General features: G+C 44.5%; 2 protein-coding genes across 2 annotated transcripts; both read left to right on the top strand.

Moving 5' to 3' along the window:
* Positions 1 to 797: 797 nt before the first annotated feature.
* LOC122114023 (olfactomedin-4-like) lies at positions 798 to 8,827 on the top strand. The gene is made up of 6 exons (XM_042687136.1): positions 798 to 866; positions 3,033 to 3,185; positions 4,385 to 4,609; positions 4,789 to 4,954; positions 5,311 to 5,470; positions 8,101 to 8,827. Exons 1-6 carry the CDS (start codon positions 798 to 800, stop codon positions 8,825 to 8,827), a joined length of 1,500 nt encoding a protein of 499 aa, XP_042543070.1.
* Positions 8,828 to 11,974: 3,147 nt separating this feature from the next.
* Positions 11,975 to 13,804, top strand: Ubqlnl (ubiquilin like). Its single transcript, XM_042687222.1, has one exon. It carries the CDS (start codon positions 11,975 to 11,977, stop codon positions 13,802 to 13,804), a length of 1,830 nt encoding a protein of 609 aa, XP_042543156.1.
* The last annotated feature ends 1,208 nt before the right edge of the window (positions 13,805 to 15,012 follow it).

The following is a 15,012-nucleotide window of genomic DNA, read 5'->3' as shown; positions in this document are numbered from 1 at the left end:
TTCACAGGACATGTGATATTCCCCATGCACTTAGGTAGAAGTGTGACTTCTCACCGCTTGGTACTCAAATGAGATGGCAGAGGAGGAGAGAATAATTTAGGGCAGTCAGAACTAAGAACACTGGACAGCCAGTGAGCTTTGGTCTAGGCCTCAGAACACAAACTCTTGAGTCCAGAGACATGATAGTTTCCTGTGGCAGACTATAAACTATTGGATGGGGGCTTGGAGAACAAGTAGTGGAGGTTGTGAGCATCTAGATTAGGGTAGTTTGGGAAGCATTTGGGCAACCGGATAGAGTACTGACAGAGCAATCCAGTATAGTATTGCTGGGGCAGGTCCCCAGCTATATGCCGTGGCCCTTATCCAAAAACACACAGTTAAGCTTCTGTCCTCTAAGTTACCAGAGCAGGTAAGATTGCATTTCCTTCTCAAATCTTCCTTCCCTTAAAGTCAAATGAAAACTCCTAATCCCTTTTGACTAGAATCCACCCCAAAGGGTCTCAGGTTTGCTTTAATCTGTTTGCATAGGAGGGCCTGGCAAGCTGGAACAGGGGCCTGGGAATGGCTGAGGATGACCCTGTTTTTGTAGTGATCAAGCGACATCAAGTCAGGTTTGGAGGCACCAGCTTGTCATAATCCTCTTCACTTCTCCAGACCCTCCCCACGTCTCAGGTTCTCAGCTCTTTCAGATGTTGAAATCAGTGTCCCCTCCTACAGAGAAGATTAAAACATTTGCAGTAGAGATAAAAGCCCAGAGGACCCTCAAGGGCTTATTCTACTCTTGAAGCTGGGACAAGATGCAGCCTTCTTCAACTCTTCTGGTCAAGCTACTGTGGCTGCCCTTGGTGCTCCCAGGCCAGCCTCAGGTACAGGCAGAGGGTAGAGGGATTGCTATCAGGTTGGGAAGATGGTTCTGCTGCCTTCCTTCTCCATTCTGATCCTGTTCAAGTAATTCCAGGCCCTTGGAGAGAATAATAGTAGAGAGAATAAGAGGAGGAAGGAAGACAGGAAAGCATTTTTCTCTGATAGTTCTCTTGACTGCCAGAGAGAGAAGTAATTGCTCTGGGTTACACACCTTGCTCATTTAGGAAGCTGTATTTTCTGCCACATTCTTTCCAGGGTAAGAATACTGGAGCTGAGGGTGGCCAGCCCAAGGCATTATACACTATAGAATTTTTACTTCACTTTCCACCCAATTCTAAACTACTGAGGTTTCAGGTGAAAGACATATTCAGAGTAATTTATGTATGCCAGGGCCAGAGAAGCTATAGAAGTGGGAGAAGAGAATTTCTCAGAGAAGTACAGAGGCCATGTAATGAATTCCTGACATTTTATTTTGTTGTTGTTAGTCGTGGGGCCTGAACTCTGGGCCTGAGCCCTGTCCCTCAGCTCTTCAGTTCAAGGCTAGCGCTCTACCATTTGAGCCACAACACCACTTCTGACTTTTTCTGTTTATGTGGTGCTGAGGAATCAAACCCAGGGCGTCATGCATGCAAGGCAAGCACTCTACCACTGAGCCACCTTCCCAGCCCCTCCTGACAATTTTATATGGACTTCCATATACTTCCAAAATGGGAGTATAGAATAGACTTAGAATATTGTAATTAATAGGTGACTTTATCATAGGCAAGCAGCCACAATTCCAAGTACTTTATGAATTTATGAATATTTTTCTTCCCTCCCTCCCTCTTTTCCTCCTTCCTTCCTTCCTTCCCTCCCTCCTTCCCTCCCTCCCTCCCTCCCGCCCGCCCGCCCGCCTTCCTTCGCTCGTTCGTTCGTTCCTTCCTTCTTTCCTTCCTTCCTTCTCCCCCTCTCTTCCTCTCCCTCTTCTTTTCTTTTTTCTTCTCTTTCTCCCTCTTACTTTCCCTTACCTCCTCTTTCTTTCTCAAAGTAAAACAATAAGGCCATGATTTCCACCAGTATTTATCTGAAAACACAGGGCACAGAAAGATGAATCTGTGCAATGTCTGGAAACAAAACTAGGTTGCTTGCTGGTGGCTCATACCTGTAATACTACTTCAGGTATCCGAGATCCGAGGACCACATTTTAAAGCCAGCCCAGGCAGAAAAGTCAACAAGACTTTTTTTTTTTTTTTTAACGGTCCTGGGGCTTGAACTCTGGGCCTGGGTGTTGTCCTTCAGGTCTTCAGTTCAGGGCTAGAACTGTACCACTTGAGCCACAGTACCACTTCTGGTTTTCTGAGTGGTTTATTGGAGATAAGAGTGTCACAGCCTTTCCTGCCTGGGCTGGCTTTGAACCCTGATACTTAGATCTCAGCCTCCTGAGTAGCTAGGATTACAGGTGTGAGCCACAGATGCCCAGCTCAACAAGACTTTTATCTCCAGTTAAAACTAGCAAAATGCTGGAAGTAGTGATATAGCTCAGGTATCAGCCTTGAGTAGAAAAGCTAAGGAACAACACCCAAGCCCTGAGTACAAACCACAGTACCAGCATCCCCCCCCCAAAAAATAACAAATTATGTATTACAACTCACCTTATGCCATGTTGTTTTATGGATGTTAAGTATTAACTTCGAGTATGACATGTCATTATGTTGTCACAGTTCCTTGGCCTTCTGATTAGGAACTCTGTCTACCTACTTCCTTCAGGTTCAGATGGATTTGTAGGAATCTGCTCAATTCTGAGAGTGAGGACATCCTAGAGAAGTAAAGGCATGTCCCCAAATGCTTGTAAGCAGGCCAGCTTTGCTTTCTTCTGCAGAACCTGAAGGAAAAGTTGGCTTTCACAATGTGAACTACAACTAGATCAATGCATGAAGTTAGGTGAGGGTAGCCCAGCCAATAGGAGCCAGAGAGAGAGACAGAAGCTTCCATTCTGGGAAATTCCAAGGAAAGTAACTCAAACCCTTAACATAGGGAAAAGTAGCTCAAGCTCCTGTGAAATAAAAGAACTCTTCTCTCGTACTGCAGAGCAGGGTCAGCCTCTTCTTCTGCCTCATGTTTGCAAATAGCATGTTGTGGTCCATCAGGTATCTTTATATCTTAGTGTACCTATGGTCATGCTTTTGCAGCTGGTGAGAAGTATGTCAAACTTGGTGGATGAGAGTGGCACATGCCACTGTGTGGTCTTCCTGCCCAACAATTCCACCCTACTGCAGCAGTTGGAACAGCTGCAAAATGCAGTGCAGAAGCTTGCAGGCAAGTATGAGCAACTGATGTCCAGGGTAAGTGTTGGAGCTGTGGGCTGTGTTGGGGGATGGGGCCAGGTATTAGCTTAGCACAGCTCTGATCAGATCTAGCATGGAAACAAGTCCCGTTAGTAGAGCAGAAGCTAAAAGAAGCACTTCCTTTATCTTTGAGATGAATCCTTAGGATGGGGTGGTGGGGTGAAATTAGGTACTACTTTTGGGATCCCCAATGGTAGTAGCAGTAAAAAAAGAATTATGACTGCTAGGGATGCTTTGTATAATTAAGGGTATGAATCCAATGGGAGATTAAAAGACGTGGTAAGGGATTTAGGCATAAATATAAATTAATCAAAGACTGGAAAGTGATAATTGAAGGAAAGGTGACTGGAATGTGTCTGAATTGAAGAGCTAAAATCAGTTACAACAGCAATACTCACTAGACACTACACTGGAAACGAACCTTACAACTTGCCGGGGGAGGAGGCTGGGGGAAAGAGAGAAAACAAGGGAGGGGGTAACACTGTTTGAAAAAATATACTCATTACCTTGCTGTAACTATAACCCCTCTGTACATAATCTTTAAAATAAAATAAAACTTAAAAAAACCCAGTGCATTAGCCAGGCACCAGTGTCTCACGCCTGTAATCCTAGCTACTCAGGAGGCTGAGATCTGAAGATCACGGCTTGAAGCCAACAGGAGCAGAAAAGTCCCTGTGATCTTATCTCCAAAACCATTAAATAACCACGAGTGGCACTGTGGCTCAAGTGTGGGGTGCTAGCTAGCCTCGAGCACAAAGAGGCTCAGGGACAGTGCCCGGGCTATAAGTTTAAGCCCCACAACTGACAAAAAAAAATCAGTGCATTGAGTGGAAGGGTGGGTGGGTATATCTCCACTTGTTGAGTTGCCTGAAGAAATTTGATGGCTTGTAGTCATTTATTCTCCCAGTCTGGAGAAAAAGAGAGCTCCAACTAGACAAGGGGAAAGAGGCTATAAATATTTGTAAAGAGATGGTATGAGTGTTAGATATTTTTTTTTCTTTAGTGAAAAGAAAGACATATATATATATAGCTTGTGATGAAATGGGAACTCACCTCAAGGGCCATTAGAAAGAAAGATGAAATGATGGGTATAAGAGTGCTTTGTAACCTGTGTGGTCTTGGGAGGGTATGAATGGATGGAAAGAGCCACGAGACTTTGTGGTGGAGGACTGTCTGTCCATCCCCCCCACTCCCAGGCCAATGACTATGCACGTGCCATTGAAGAACAAGACAACCAGGTCCTAGAAATGAACCACATCCCGGAGTTCAGAAATCCTAGCACGGTTGCTTCTCACGACGAGAGTCCAGCCTTCAACCTGCTACGTGTGGAGCTGGAAGGAGTACAGCATTTGGCAAGCCAGCTTAACGTCAAGGGAGGAGTTAGTGGGGCTGCGGACCTTCTCCACCAACTCCAAGGAAAGGTACACGGATAGATGAAAGAACCCTCTGTCTTCTGTCCTAGCCAACCTCACGTAGTTGATACACTCCCAAATCACTTCTTCAGGTAGAAGACGATCCTGAACGAAGAAATCAAACACCAGAGATCAGTTCTTGAGAATATTCTAGCACCCTCATCTCACCCATAGCTCTTTTTCCTTAGGTGACAAATGCCAGTCTCACCCTGAAGCTCCTGGCTGACACTGAGCAGCGTAGCTTCAATGCTCTCCAGCAGGAGGTGGATGTCCTGGAGGGCCAGCTAAGCCAGTGTGAGAGGGAAAAGGAGCAGGACCAGGCCTCCAGAGACTCTGGCCTTCCCCTAGCACCAGGTGAAGTCACAGACTGTATTTCCCCACTACCTGGGTGGGTGCAGAATGGGCCATAGCCTCCTGAGAGGGGAGTAAAGGTCTTGGGTGGGGGAAGGGGGAAGGGATTCATCTTGAATTTCTTTAGCTTTTGTGTCACTAAGAAATACACACCCCAGCTGTCATAGTCTCACATATAGACGTAGGAACATTTCATACACATGGACACTAATCTCTGTGCATGCACCTTGTTTGTATATTGTTGTATGTGCTCATGGACATGGACATCTCTCTAACATACCTTATTGGACTTCATACTCTGCTCTCTGTGACTTGTATGCTTTGCAACATGCTCAGACCTTGCCTGTTCTCCCCTGAAGGTTCTTGTGCCCATGGAGGACTCCAGAAAGTTAGCAGACCCTTTGTGTTGAACCTCAATTGGAGGGGCATTTCCTACAAGGCAGGTGCCTGGGGCCGAGACTCAGCGCCCAAACCAGCCTCTTCTCTTTACTGGGTAGCCCCTCTCCGTGCAGATGGCAGGTGAGTCCCAGATGTCTTTTTATCTATATCCAGATTCATTCTACATGTGCCCTCCCTTAGTCCAGCCATTTTCTTTGTAGCACCAACCCAGGTTCCTCTTCCCATTTTATGCATGTTCCCAAGGCCAATCTAACCTGTAGCTAATAGGTCTCTTCCTAACATTCTTCTAATGGGATCTGCATGACCTAGATGCCCCCGAGTTCCTCCAAAATCTAATGCTTGAAAAATTTAATTATTATGAGCAAGGTCATGGTTCTGTTTCTAGTTTAATCCTATCTCAAGGACAAACTTTTCCACGGAATCGCCTAACTTCCTACTGAGAAGATGTTTAGAGAATGATCCTAGCTCAGTTTGAGACTTGGAGTTAAGTTGATTTAAGTTTGAGTCTCACTTAAGTCAAGAGAAAAGGACCTGTTCTTAGTCATCTGTGAGGTGAGGATGATTAAATCTATGAGAAGATTGCACAACATACACAGAAAAGCATAGATGAACATAGCAAGTGCTGACAAATATTTATTGGCTAAAAGAATGGCTGAATGATTCAGTGGGTAGACAAGTAGCCCTTCAATTCCAACCTGGCTAGGAAAGTCGGTGTACTTTATACAGTGTTTCCATGATAGTATGGGATGGACCCAACTAAGCAGAAGGTCACAGGAAGAAGGGATGAAGATGGGTAGAACCAGACACTCAGATTCTGAAATGACGCTCATCTCAAAAAGGTTAATATTAATGGTTACAATGCACCTCAGTTCCTGTAAGCACTCTATAGAATATGAAACACTTCAGTATACTCTTGCACTTTGAATTCTCTCAAAGTTGTAGTTATTAATTTAAGACAACACAGTATTAAGAAAAGAAAGTATTGTAGGGTTCTGTTGGCTCATGCCTGTATTGCTTAGCAACTTGGGAGACTGAGCTCTGACGATTGTGGTTTGAAGCCACAGTCTGGGCTGGAAAGTCTGTGAGACTCATCTCTAATAAACTACTAAAAAGCAAAGCAAAACAAAACAATGACAAAAAACCCCCAAAGCCGAAAATGGAGCTGTGGCTCAAGTGGCAGAGCACTAGCCTTGAGCAGAAAAGCTCAAGGATAGTGCCCAGGCCCTGAGTTCAAGCTTCAGGACGAAAGAAAAAAGAAAGAAAGAAAGAAAGAAAGAAAGAAAGAAAGAAGGAAAGAAAGAAGGAAGGAAGGAAGGAAGGAAGGGAAGGAAGGAAGGAAGGAAGGAAGGAAGGAAGGAAGGAAGGAAGGAAGGAAGGAAGGAAGGAAGGGAAGGAAGGAAGGAAGGAAGGAAGGAAGGAAAGGAAGAAAGGAAGGAGGGAAGGAAGGAGGGAAGGAAGGAAGGAAGGAAGGAAAAGAAAGAAAGAAAGAGAGAAAGACAGAAAGGAAGGAAGGAAGAAAGGAAGGAAGGAAAAAAAGAATACTTATAATTTAGTGAACTTAAGTCATTTCCAGAGTGACTGAGTGGACCTTGACTTTGAATTCAATTCCAAAATTGTGTCCCACTATGGGACACCTGCATGTTAAGGCAGATGGAAGACAATAGAGTCTAAATTGGGAAAAGTGTCCATAAAGAAGAAAATATACTAGCTACTATTGTTGAGTGCTTGCTTTGGGATAATATACTGTACCAAATGGTTTCTCTGCATTATCTTGTTCATTCCTGACAATCAATGAAGTGTATTCTTTTATTATTTCTTTTGTGTGTGTCTCATAGATATATTTGCCTGGGATGGCTTTGAACTGAGATACTTAAATCTCAGCCTCTTGAGTAACTAGAACTACAGGCATGAGCCACTGATGCCTTTACAGATTCATCTAACAATCTTGTGACCTTGAGCTGAGTACTTAACCTCTCTGAGATCTAGCCCATAGTCTACAAGCTAAAATCTTTATTACGTTTTTTAAACTATGATTCAATGACAGAATTATTTACAAGGCTCAACAGACAATGCAGCTGTTGGTATTTTTACTGTTACTGCAACTGTTATTATTATTTATTTATTTTTTATTGTGACAATACTGTACAGAGGGGTTACAATTACATGAGCAAGATAATGAGTACATTTCTTATCAAGCATTGTAGCCTCCTCCTTTGTTTACCCTTCACATCCCATCCTCCCCCTCCCCCGCTCCCCCACCCAACCCTCCTCCTGTTATTATTTATTATTTACATTATTTTGGGTATTTTCTAGTGATGAGGGTACTGAGATTTGAACTCAGTCTCATGTTTACTAGGCAAGCATTCTACCAACTGAACGGCACCACTGTCTTTGCTACTATCATTTTCAACAACACTTTATTTTCTTGTGGTATCTAGTGGTAAAAAAGCAGTTAGATTTAAACTCAATTTTGTCAGATTCTAAAGTCCTTGTTTTTTTAAGCATTGTTGCCTCCTCCTTTGTTTCCCCTTCCCATCCCTTCCCATCCTTCCCCGCCCCCCCACCTAATCCTCCCTATCCCCCCCCACCCCCACCAAAGTTGTAAAGTTCATTTTCGACATAACGACTCATTGTTGCAATGGGTAAAGTCCTTGTTCTTATCGGACACATTCAACTGCCCATTTGTATAGCACTTCAGTTACCCTGGTTTGTGCTGTCATTTAATGATTCCAATGCACGTGTTGGCTTAGGTACTTCGACTTCTATCGGCTGTACAAATTCTACGATGACCTGATGCTCCTGAAGAACTACGAGCAGTGGAAGATGGGTTATGGCGATGGCAGTGGCAATACAGTGTACAATAACTTCATGTATTTTAACTACTATGGCACCAATGACATGGCCAAGGTGGATCTGTCCTCCAACACCCTGGTGCTGAGGCGTCCATTGCCTGGTGCCACCTACAATAACCGCTTCTCCTATGCTAGTGTGCCCTGGACGGGCTTAAATTTTGCTGGTGATGAGGAAGGGCTATGGGTGATCTATGCCACTGAGCACAGCAAAGGCAACCTTGTAATAAGTCGTCTCAATGCCAGCACCCTGGAAGTAGAGAAAACATGGCACACCAGCCAGTACAAGCCAGGCTTGTCAGGGGCCTTCATGGCCTGTGGGGTGCTGTATGCCTTACGCTCACTGAGCACTCGCCAGGAGGAGATCTTCTATGCATTTGACACCACCACAGGGCAGGAGCGCACTCTCAGCATCCTGTTGGACAAGATGTTGGAAACGCTGCATGGCATCAATTACTGCCCCTGGGACCACAAGCTCTATGTCTACAACGATGGCTTCCTAGTAACTTATGACCTCATCTTCCTGACTACGAAGTACCAGCTGCCCATAAGAGCAGCAGCCAAAAGGCTGTCTGGGGCTCATGCTCCACAAAAATCTATCAGACCCAGTAGGCCCTCCAGGCCCTGAGATTCCAGGGCTGGGACAGGGCCTTGACAGAAGTGTGTCCTTTCCCTCATTTCTATGAGGATCACTCCTGCAAATGGCCATGAACCTTAATGATTGTGAGACACTGATTCTCTCTAGTTAGCTCCTTAGGTCATTACTATCTCAACTCTCATATTAAGGTTCTCTTTAATAATCACCTGGGGGGCCGGGAAGGTGGCTCAGTGGTAGAGTGCTTGTCTTGCATGCATTAGGCCCTAGGTTCGAATCCTCAGCATCACATAAACAGAAAAAGCTGGAAGTGGCACTGCGGCTCAGGTGGTAGAGCGCTAGCCTTGAGCTGAAGAGCTGAGGGACAGCTCCTAGGCCCAGAGTTCAGGCCCCACGACTGACAAAAAAAAAAAAAATCACCTGGGAGGATTTGATTGAGAAATACAAGGTTATGCACCCCCAGCCCAGGGGGTAGGAGAAGAAATTATCCAACACCAAAATGACAAAGTAAGCTAGGGAAATGTTCCCCTTTCTTTTGGACATTTTTGGCAACTCATATTTCTCTCCTTTAAAGCTTTCAACATGTTTTCTAGGATTCTAGGGTCATATCCATAAAAATTCTGTGTCAAGTTGAGAGCATTGCATCTGATCTGTGAGCACTGATCACTAGCATGGGGCATGGATGTTTCCTCTTCACTCCTCACTTTCTTATGGAGTTCCTGGAGATCTTCTTGGTCTGAAGACCAATGCTTGATAGTTTGCAGTTAATATCTACTTTGAGTACAATGGAAGGAAGTGTTTAAGCCTGAATTCCTTTCTAGTGGCTGATAGGCAGGGATGTATGAGTAGGATATAGACTGGGCTGGAGGGAAGGGGACCCAAACATTCTCAATAAAGAATCCAGTGTTTGATTGCAGAAAGTCTCCTGTTAAACTATTTCTGCTTTTGTTGTTGTTCTTCTTCAACACCCTGAGAGCACAGAGGTTCAGACTGTTTGCCATGCCCCTTTTCTGTCTGCACAGGGTTTCTTGACCTTAATAAGGCAGGTAAACTGAATGCTGATGGCTCCTCCCTATTATCCTAGTTACTCAAGAGGCTGACATCTGAGCATCATCGTTCAAAGCCAGCCCAGGCAGGAAAGGCCGTGAGACTCTTATCTCCATCAAACTACTCAGAAAAAGCTGGAAGTGGCTCTGTGGCTCAAGTGGTAGAGAGCCAGCCTTGAGCAAAAGAAGCTCAGGGGCAGTGCTCAGACCCTAAGTTCAAGCTTCAGGATGGGTACAAATAAGAAAAGAAAAGAAAACAGAAACAGCAGGTAAATGAAATATATATATATAAGGACCCTGAAATCCTTTCAGTCACAGAGAACACATGCCTCAAGGAGACACACATTCACAAATCAATACCCAATAAAACAAATACTCTCTCTCTCTGGCACATACAATTCTTCTGTTTTCATACAAACATCAACACAGATAAATTAACATACTATTAATAAGTCATCAGCTTCCCACCAGCTTCAAACACTTGCTTCAAGCTTCAAGTTTTCAGGGTACTGGCAATCTGACTTTGTAGTTTCCTGATTCTGTTGTCCTCCCCCTCTTCCCCTGTCCTCCCCTCCCCCCTCTCCCTCCCCCCCCCCCCCCCCCCCCCCGCAACTATACTAGTAACACTGCCACTCCTACCTCTTGATTTACAAGAGTCTCTTCCCTTTAATGTTTTGACATAAAGGTGAACATTTAAGACTGAACAGGGACATTGCAACAATAAAATAATTCTGAACGTCCTGTTAGGATGTCAAGCAGAAAACACCACACTGTATGTGAAATATGTGAAGAAAAAAAAGTGTTGCAGCTAGGCTCTGGTGGCTCACACCAGTTATCTTCCCTACTCAGGAGGTTGATATCTGAGAATCATTGATGGAAGTCAGCTTAGGTAGGAAAGTCTGTAAGACTCTTCAATGAACTAGCAAAAGTCTAGCATTGGAGGTATTCAAGTTGTAGAGTACCAGCCTTAAGCAGAAAAAGCCAAGCAAGAGTGCCCTGAGTTCAAACCCTAGTATGGGCATACACACACGTGCACCTGCACACACACACACACACACACACACACACACACACACACACACACACACCCCATGTGTGTTGTTGCAATTAACTCTCTCACCTTTACTCAGGGTGCCCTTGGAACCTCTCTGGCTATCCCTAATCCTGTTTGGACTTACACAAGGGAACACTCTCAAAGAAGTCTAGAATCCACCAATCTAGTACCCAGAGGAAAACGTGACTTTGGTTTCCACATGACCGTTTGTTATTTATTTTCTAGAATTTACCTTTTCCAGACCACAAGCAGATCAAACCAACTCCATTCTGTGGTACAGGCTTTATTCTTACTCTCAGAAATGTGTGTGTGTGTGTGTGTGTGTGTGTGTGTGTTGTGTTGGTCTTGAGGGCTTGAACTCAGCCTGAGCATTGTTCTTGAGCTTTTGTTCCTCCAGTCTAGTGCTCTACCACTTCCAGCTTTATTTTTTGTTTATTTATTTATTTATTGGTGTTTAATTGGGAGATAAGAGTTTCAGGACTTTCCTGTCTAGGCTGGCTTCGAACCGTGATTCTCAGATCTCAGCCTCCCGAGGCTCACAGATGTATGCCACCGGTGGCCAGCGATCCAACATTTTATGCAATAGGCTTGACACTTCTATATAGGGCCTATGCTTGGCACAGCAACACACATCCCACATTAACAGAAAAGATCTGGTTATTCTTATTATTTTTGATGACTGGAAAACAGTCCTATTTTATTCATGGAAACTTCAACCTCCTCCTCAAATCTGTCTCCCTCCCCGGCTTGTCCTGATGGACTATGAGCCTTAAATTGACATCACAATATCCTCTTTCTGAACAGGCACTGCCCCTTACGGGCGGGGCAGGAGCAGAGAAGGTCAACACTTAGTCCACCCTGTGCCAAGTATGAATCAGTAGCCACGCCAGGTCTCAGCAGGGCCACATGTGGAGAACTGGGGGTGAGGGGACAACATCACAAATTCCTGACCCCCAGCCTGGTCACTCATCTTTTTCCATGGCAACAAGAAAGCGAAGGCCTGCAGGAACATTTGTCCCCACTCATCCCACTGCCCCTGCTTCTACCTGCTTGCCATCAGCCTGTCCAGTAGGAAGGTCCATGCCTCATGCTGTTATTCGCTCGCCCAGGGTGCCCCAGAACAGGCAACCTTGTGCTTTGCCTGCCAACAAGAAGATCGGCCCAAGTGTCTCCCGAGTGAAAGTGAATACGGCAGGCAACCTGAAAGATTTCACTTTAGCTGACAACACCTCAGTAAAGCAGCTCAAGGAGAAGCTGTCAGCTCACTTCAATTGCAGGACGGACCAAATAGTGCTGGTCTTCATGGGTCGTCTCCTCAAAGACCAAGACACACTGAGTCAGAGGGGCATCGCAGATGGCCACACCATCCACCTGGTGATCAAGTCCAAGAATGGCTCCAGATCCCTAACCAATCCCTCTCAGATTTTGCCAACCAAGGAGCCCTGCCACCGGGACAGAAACACCACAGAAAAAAGCAAGGAGGGGAACCAACCAGCTGGCGTGAGTCAAGTCCCAGTAGAACCAGCTCTCCCTGTGGAATCTATCCCAGTAGAACCAGCTCTCCCTGTGGAATCTAATGCATCCAAGGTGCAGAATCTGGAAGTAGACAATTCACAAAATCTAACACAGGTTCTAGCAAATCCCAGCATCCAGTACCTTCTGTCCAATACGGAGTTCATACAGCAGCTCATCTCAGGCCACTCAGACATGCTACTACTGATGCAGCAGAACCCAGAAATCTCCCATGTCCTTGACAATTCTGAGGTCCTAGGTCAGACTCTTGGGCTGGCTCGGAACCTGGCGGTGATGCAAGAGGTAATGCAGCTTCATCAACCTGCACGGAACCTTCAGCATCCACTAAACCTACCACCATACCTGGGCTCAGAGACAATTCCAAATAGGATCAACGTACTGGATCCCACTTATGCTAATTTCCATGACCAAATGCTCCACAGCACACAAGATCCTTTTGGAGGTAACTCTTTTATAGCTCTCCTAGCAGACCAAGTGCAGGAACAAGTCCAGCCAACATCCTTACCACCTCGACCATTCCAGGAACAACGAGACCCTAGGACACCAATCAACCATATGAATCCTTCTGGTATATCTTCAATTGCTTCAACCCAAACCAACTTTAACAGGATCCATTCTACATCTAGGGTGAATACTGGTATGATCAAGGACCAAAGCCATGTAAGTGGCATCCAGCATTCAGCTAGGATACCATCCCTACCAAGCATATCCATTACCCAGAAGCCCCAGGAAGCTGGCACAAATGCCTCTGGCTTGGGTCAGAAGTTAGAAGGGCTCCAGATGTTGGATGACCAGACCAAGACCCAGATTACAGGAGGCATGATACAGTTGCTTATGAACCACCCTCACCTGGCTGCTCAGATGATGCTGTTCTTGAGTATGCCCCAGCTGAGTGAACTCTGGAGGCAGCAGCTGCCCACATTCTTGCAACAGTCACAGACTTCAAATCTGCTCGTAGCTCTAGCAAACCCTAAGGCATCACAAGCAATATTACAGATCGAACAGGGACTCCAGCTGCTGGCCACAGAGACTCCTATTCTTTTGCCCTGGGTTGCACCTTACCTTTGGGGTCTGGGTTGGCTTCCTGCTCCTAGCTGTAGCTACCCAGACACAGAGCCCTGGCCTTGGAATGTGCCAGAGACTGCCGAGCCCAAGAATCCTGAGTGTTGCCCCAGGCATGAAGCAGTCCTGCAGAGCCTACAATCCCTCTCTGGAGACCCTTCCCATCCTGTACAAGGCCCTGAAAATAATTTCAGAAAGCAGATGGAAATCCTCCAGGCCATGGGATTTGCAAATCACCATGCCAACTTACAAGCACTTATTGCTAACAAGGGTGACACTAATGCTGCTATTCGCCAACTCAAGAGGTCCCAGTGATTCTAACCACCACACCCACCTGTCTGTTTTCTATCTACCTGCTGATTCATTTGATCATCTCATCTGTTGTTTTCATCTTCCCCAACACTTCCATCCAGAAGTCCTGGGACAGGAGAACCAATCAATGCTTTCTTAATCAAATATTAGACACTGGTCATGGCTGGAAGATCTGTCAATAAAATGGCTACACCTACTTTGCCCTCACTGAGGTTTGGCTTTGTTTCTTTTGCAGAAAGGCAACTAGATGTTTTAGATATTCTTACTTTACACACACACACACACATCCACACACACATTCACATATTAACAGAAAAAGAACCATAGTTTAATATATATACATATATATATATATAATGCTCACATATCTAAAAACAAGTACATGCACACAGATGCACATAAATATCTAGAGACTCATAAACAGACCCATGTATAGGAGAAGTTGGTCAGAGGGGAATTTCTATACAGACCTAGATATTTAGTCATAAAGGTTGATATGTCTTCCTAATTTTCTCAAATCTACATTGTTTGAAAGTAAAAGAATGACCTACTGGTTTATAACAGAAGAAGAATGTGTATATGTGTGTCTCTATATATGTAGATATATATGTGTGTGTATATATGTAGATATATATGTGTGTCTCTATATATCTACATATATATCTACATATATACACACACATATATATCTACATATATAGAGACACACATATACACATACACAATCAAATGGGTACATATATATGTATATATGTATATGTAAATACACATACACTCCTGCGCAGTCCTGAGGTTTGAATTCAGATTCTTGCATTCTTAGGCAGGAGCTCCATGTCCTTGTGTCTTATGTCTGTAGCGTGTCCTGTCCACCATGGCCAAGACCCCACTTCTATTTTCACTTTGCTTAGACTATCCTGGAAGAGTATACAATCAATTATTCAACTAAGAAACAATTTCATCAACTCGAGTCCCAATTTAATAAGTCAATGTGCTTTTGATAGTTGAAGGAAGAATAGTGACTTAACAAAGATCTTTTATTTGGGGGGCATTTCCTTTGTAGAGATATAGATGGTGTTCAAATTAACTTACAAATGTATTAGGTAATGATAAGTGTCATGGAGAAAAGTGAACTTGGGTAAATGATTCTAATTCGAATGATCTGATAATATCTCTGAAATTGAGCTAAACTCAGAAGGGCACGTGATCTACAT

This window comes from Dipodomys spectabilis, unplaced genomic scaffold, assembly GCF_019054845.1.
Source record: "Dipodomys spectabilis isolate Male_0828 unplaced genomic scaffold, ASM1905484v1 ptg000003l, whole genome shotgun sequence".
NCBI classification, from domain to species: Eukaryota; Metazoa; Chordata; class Mammalia; order Rodentia; family Heteromyidae; genus Dipodomys; species Dipodomys spectabilis.
Note: the sequence above shows the minus strand (reverse complement) of the source record. Positions and strands in the feature narration are given on the sequence as shown.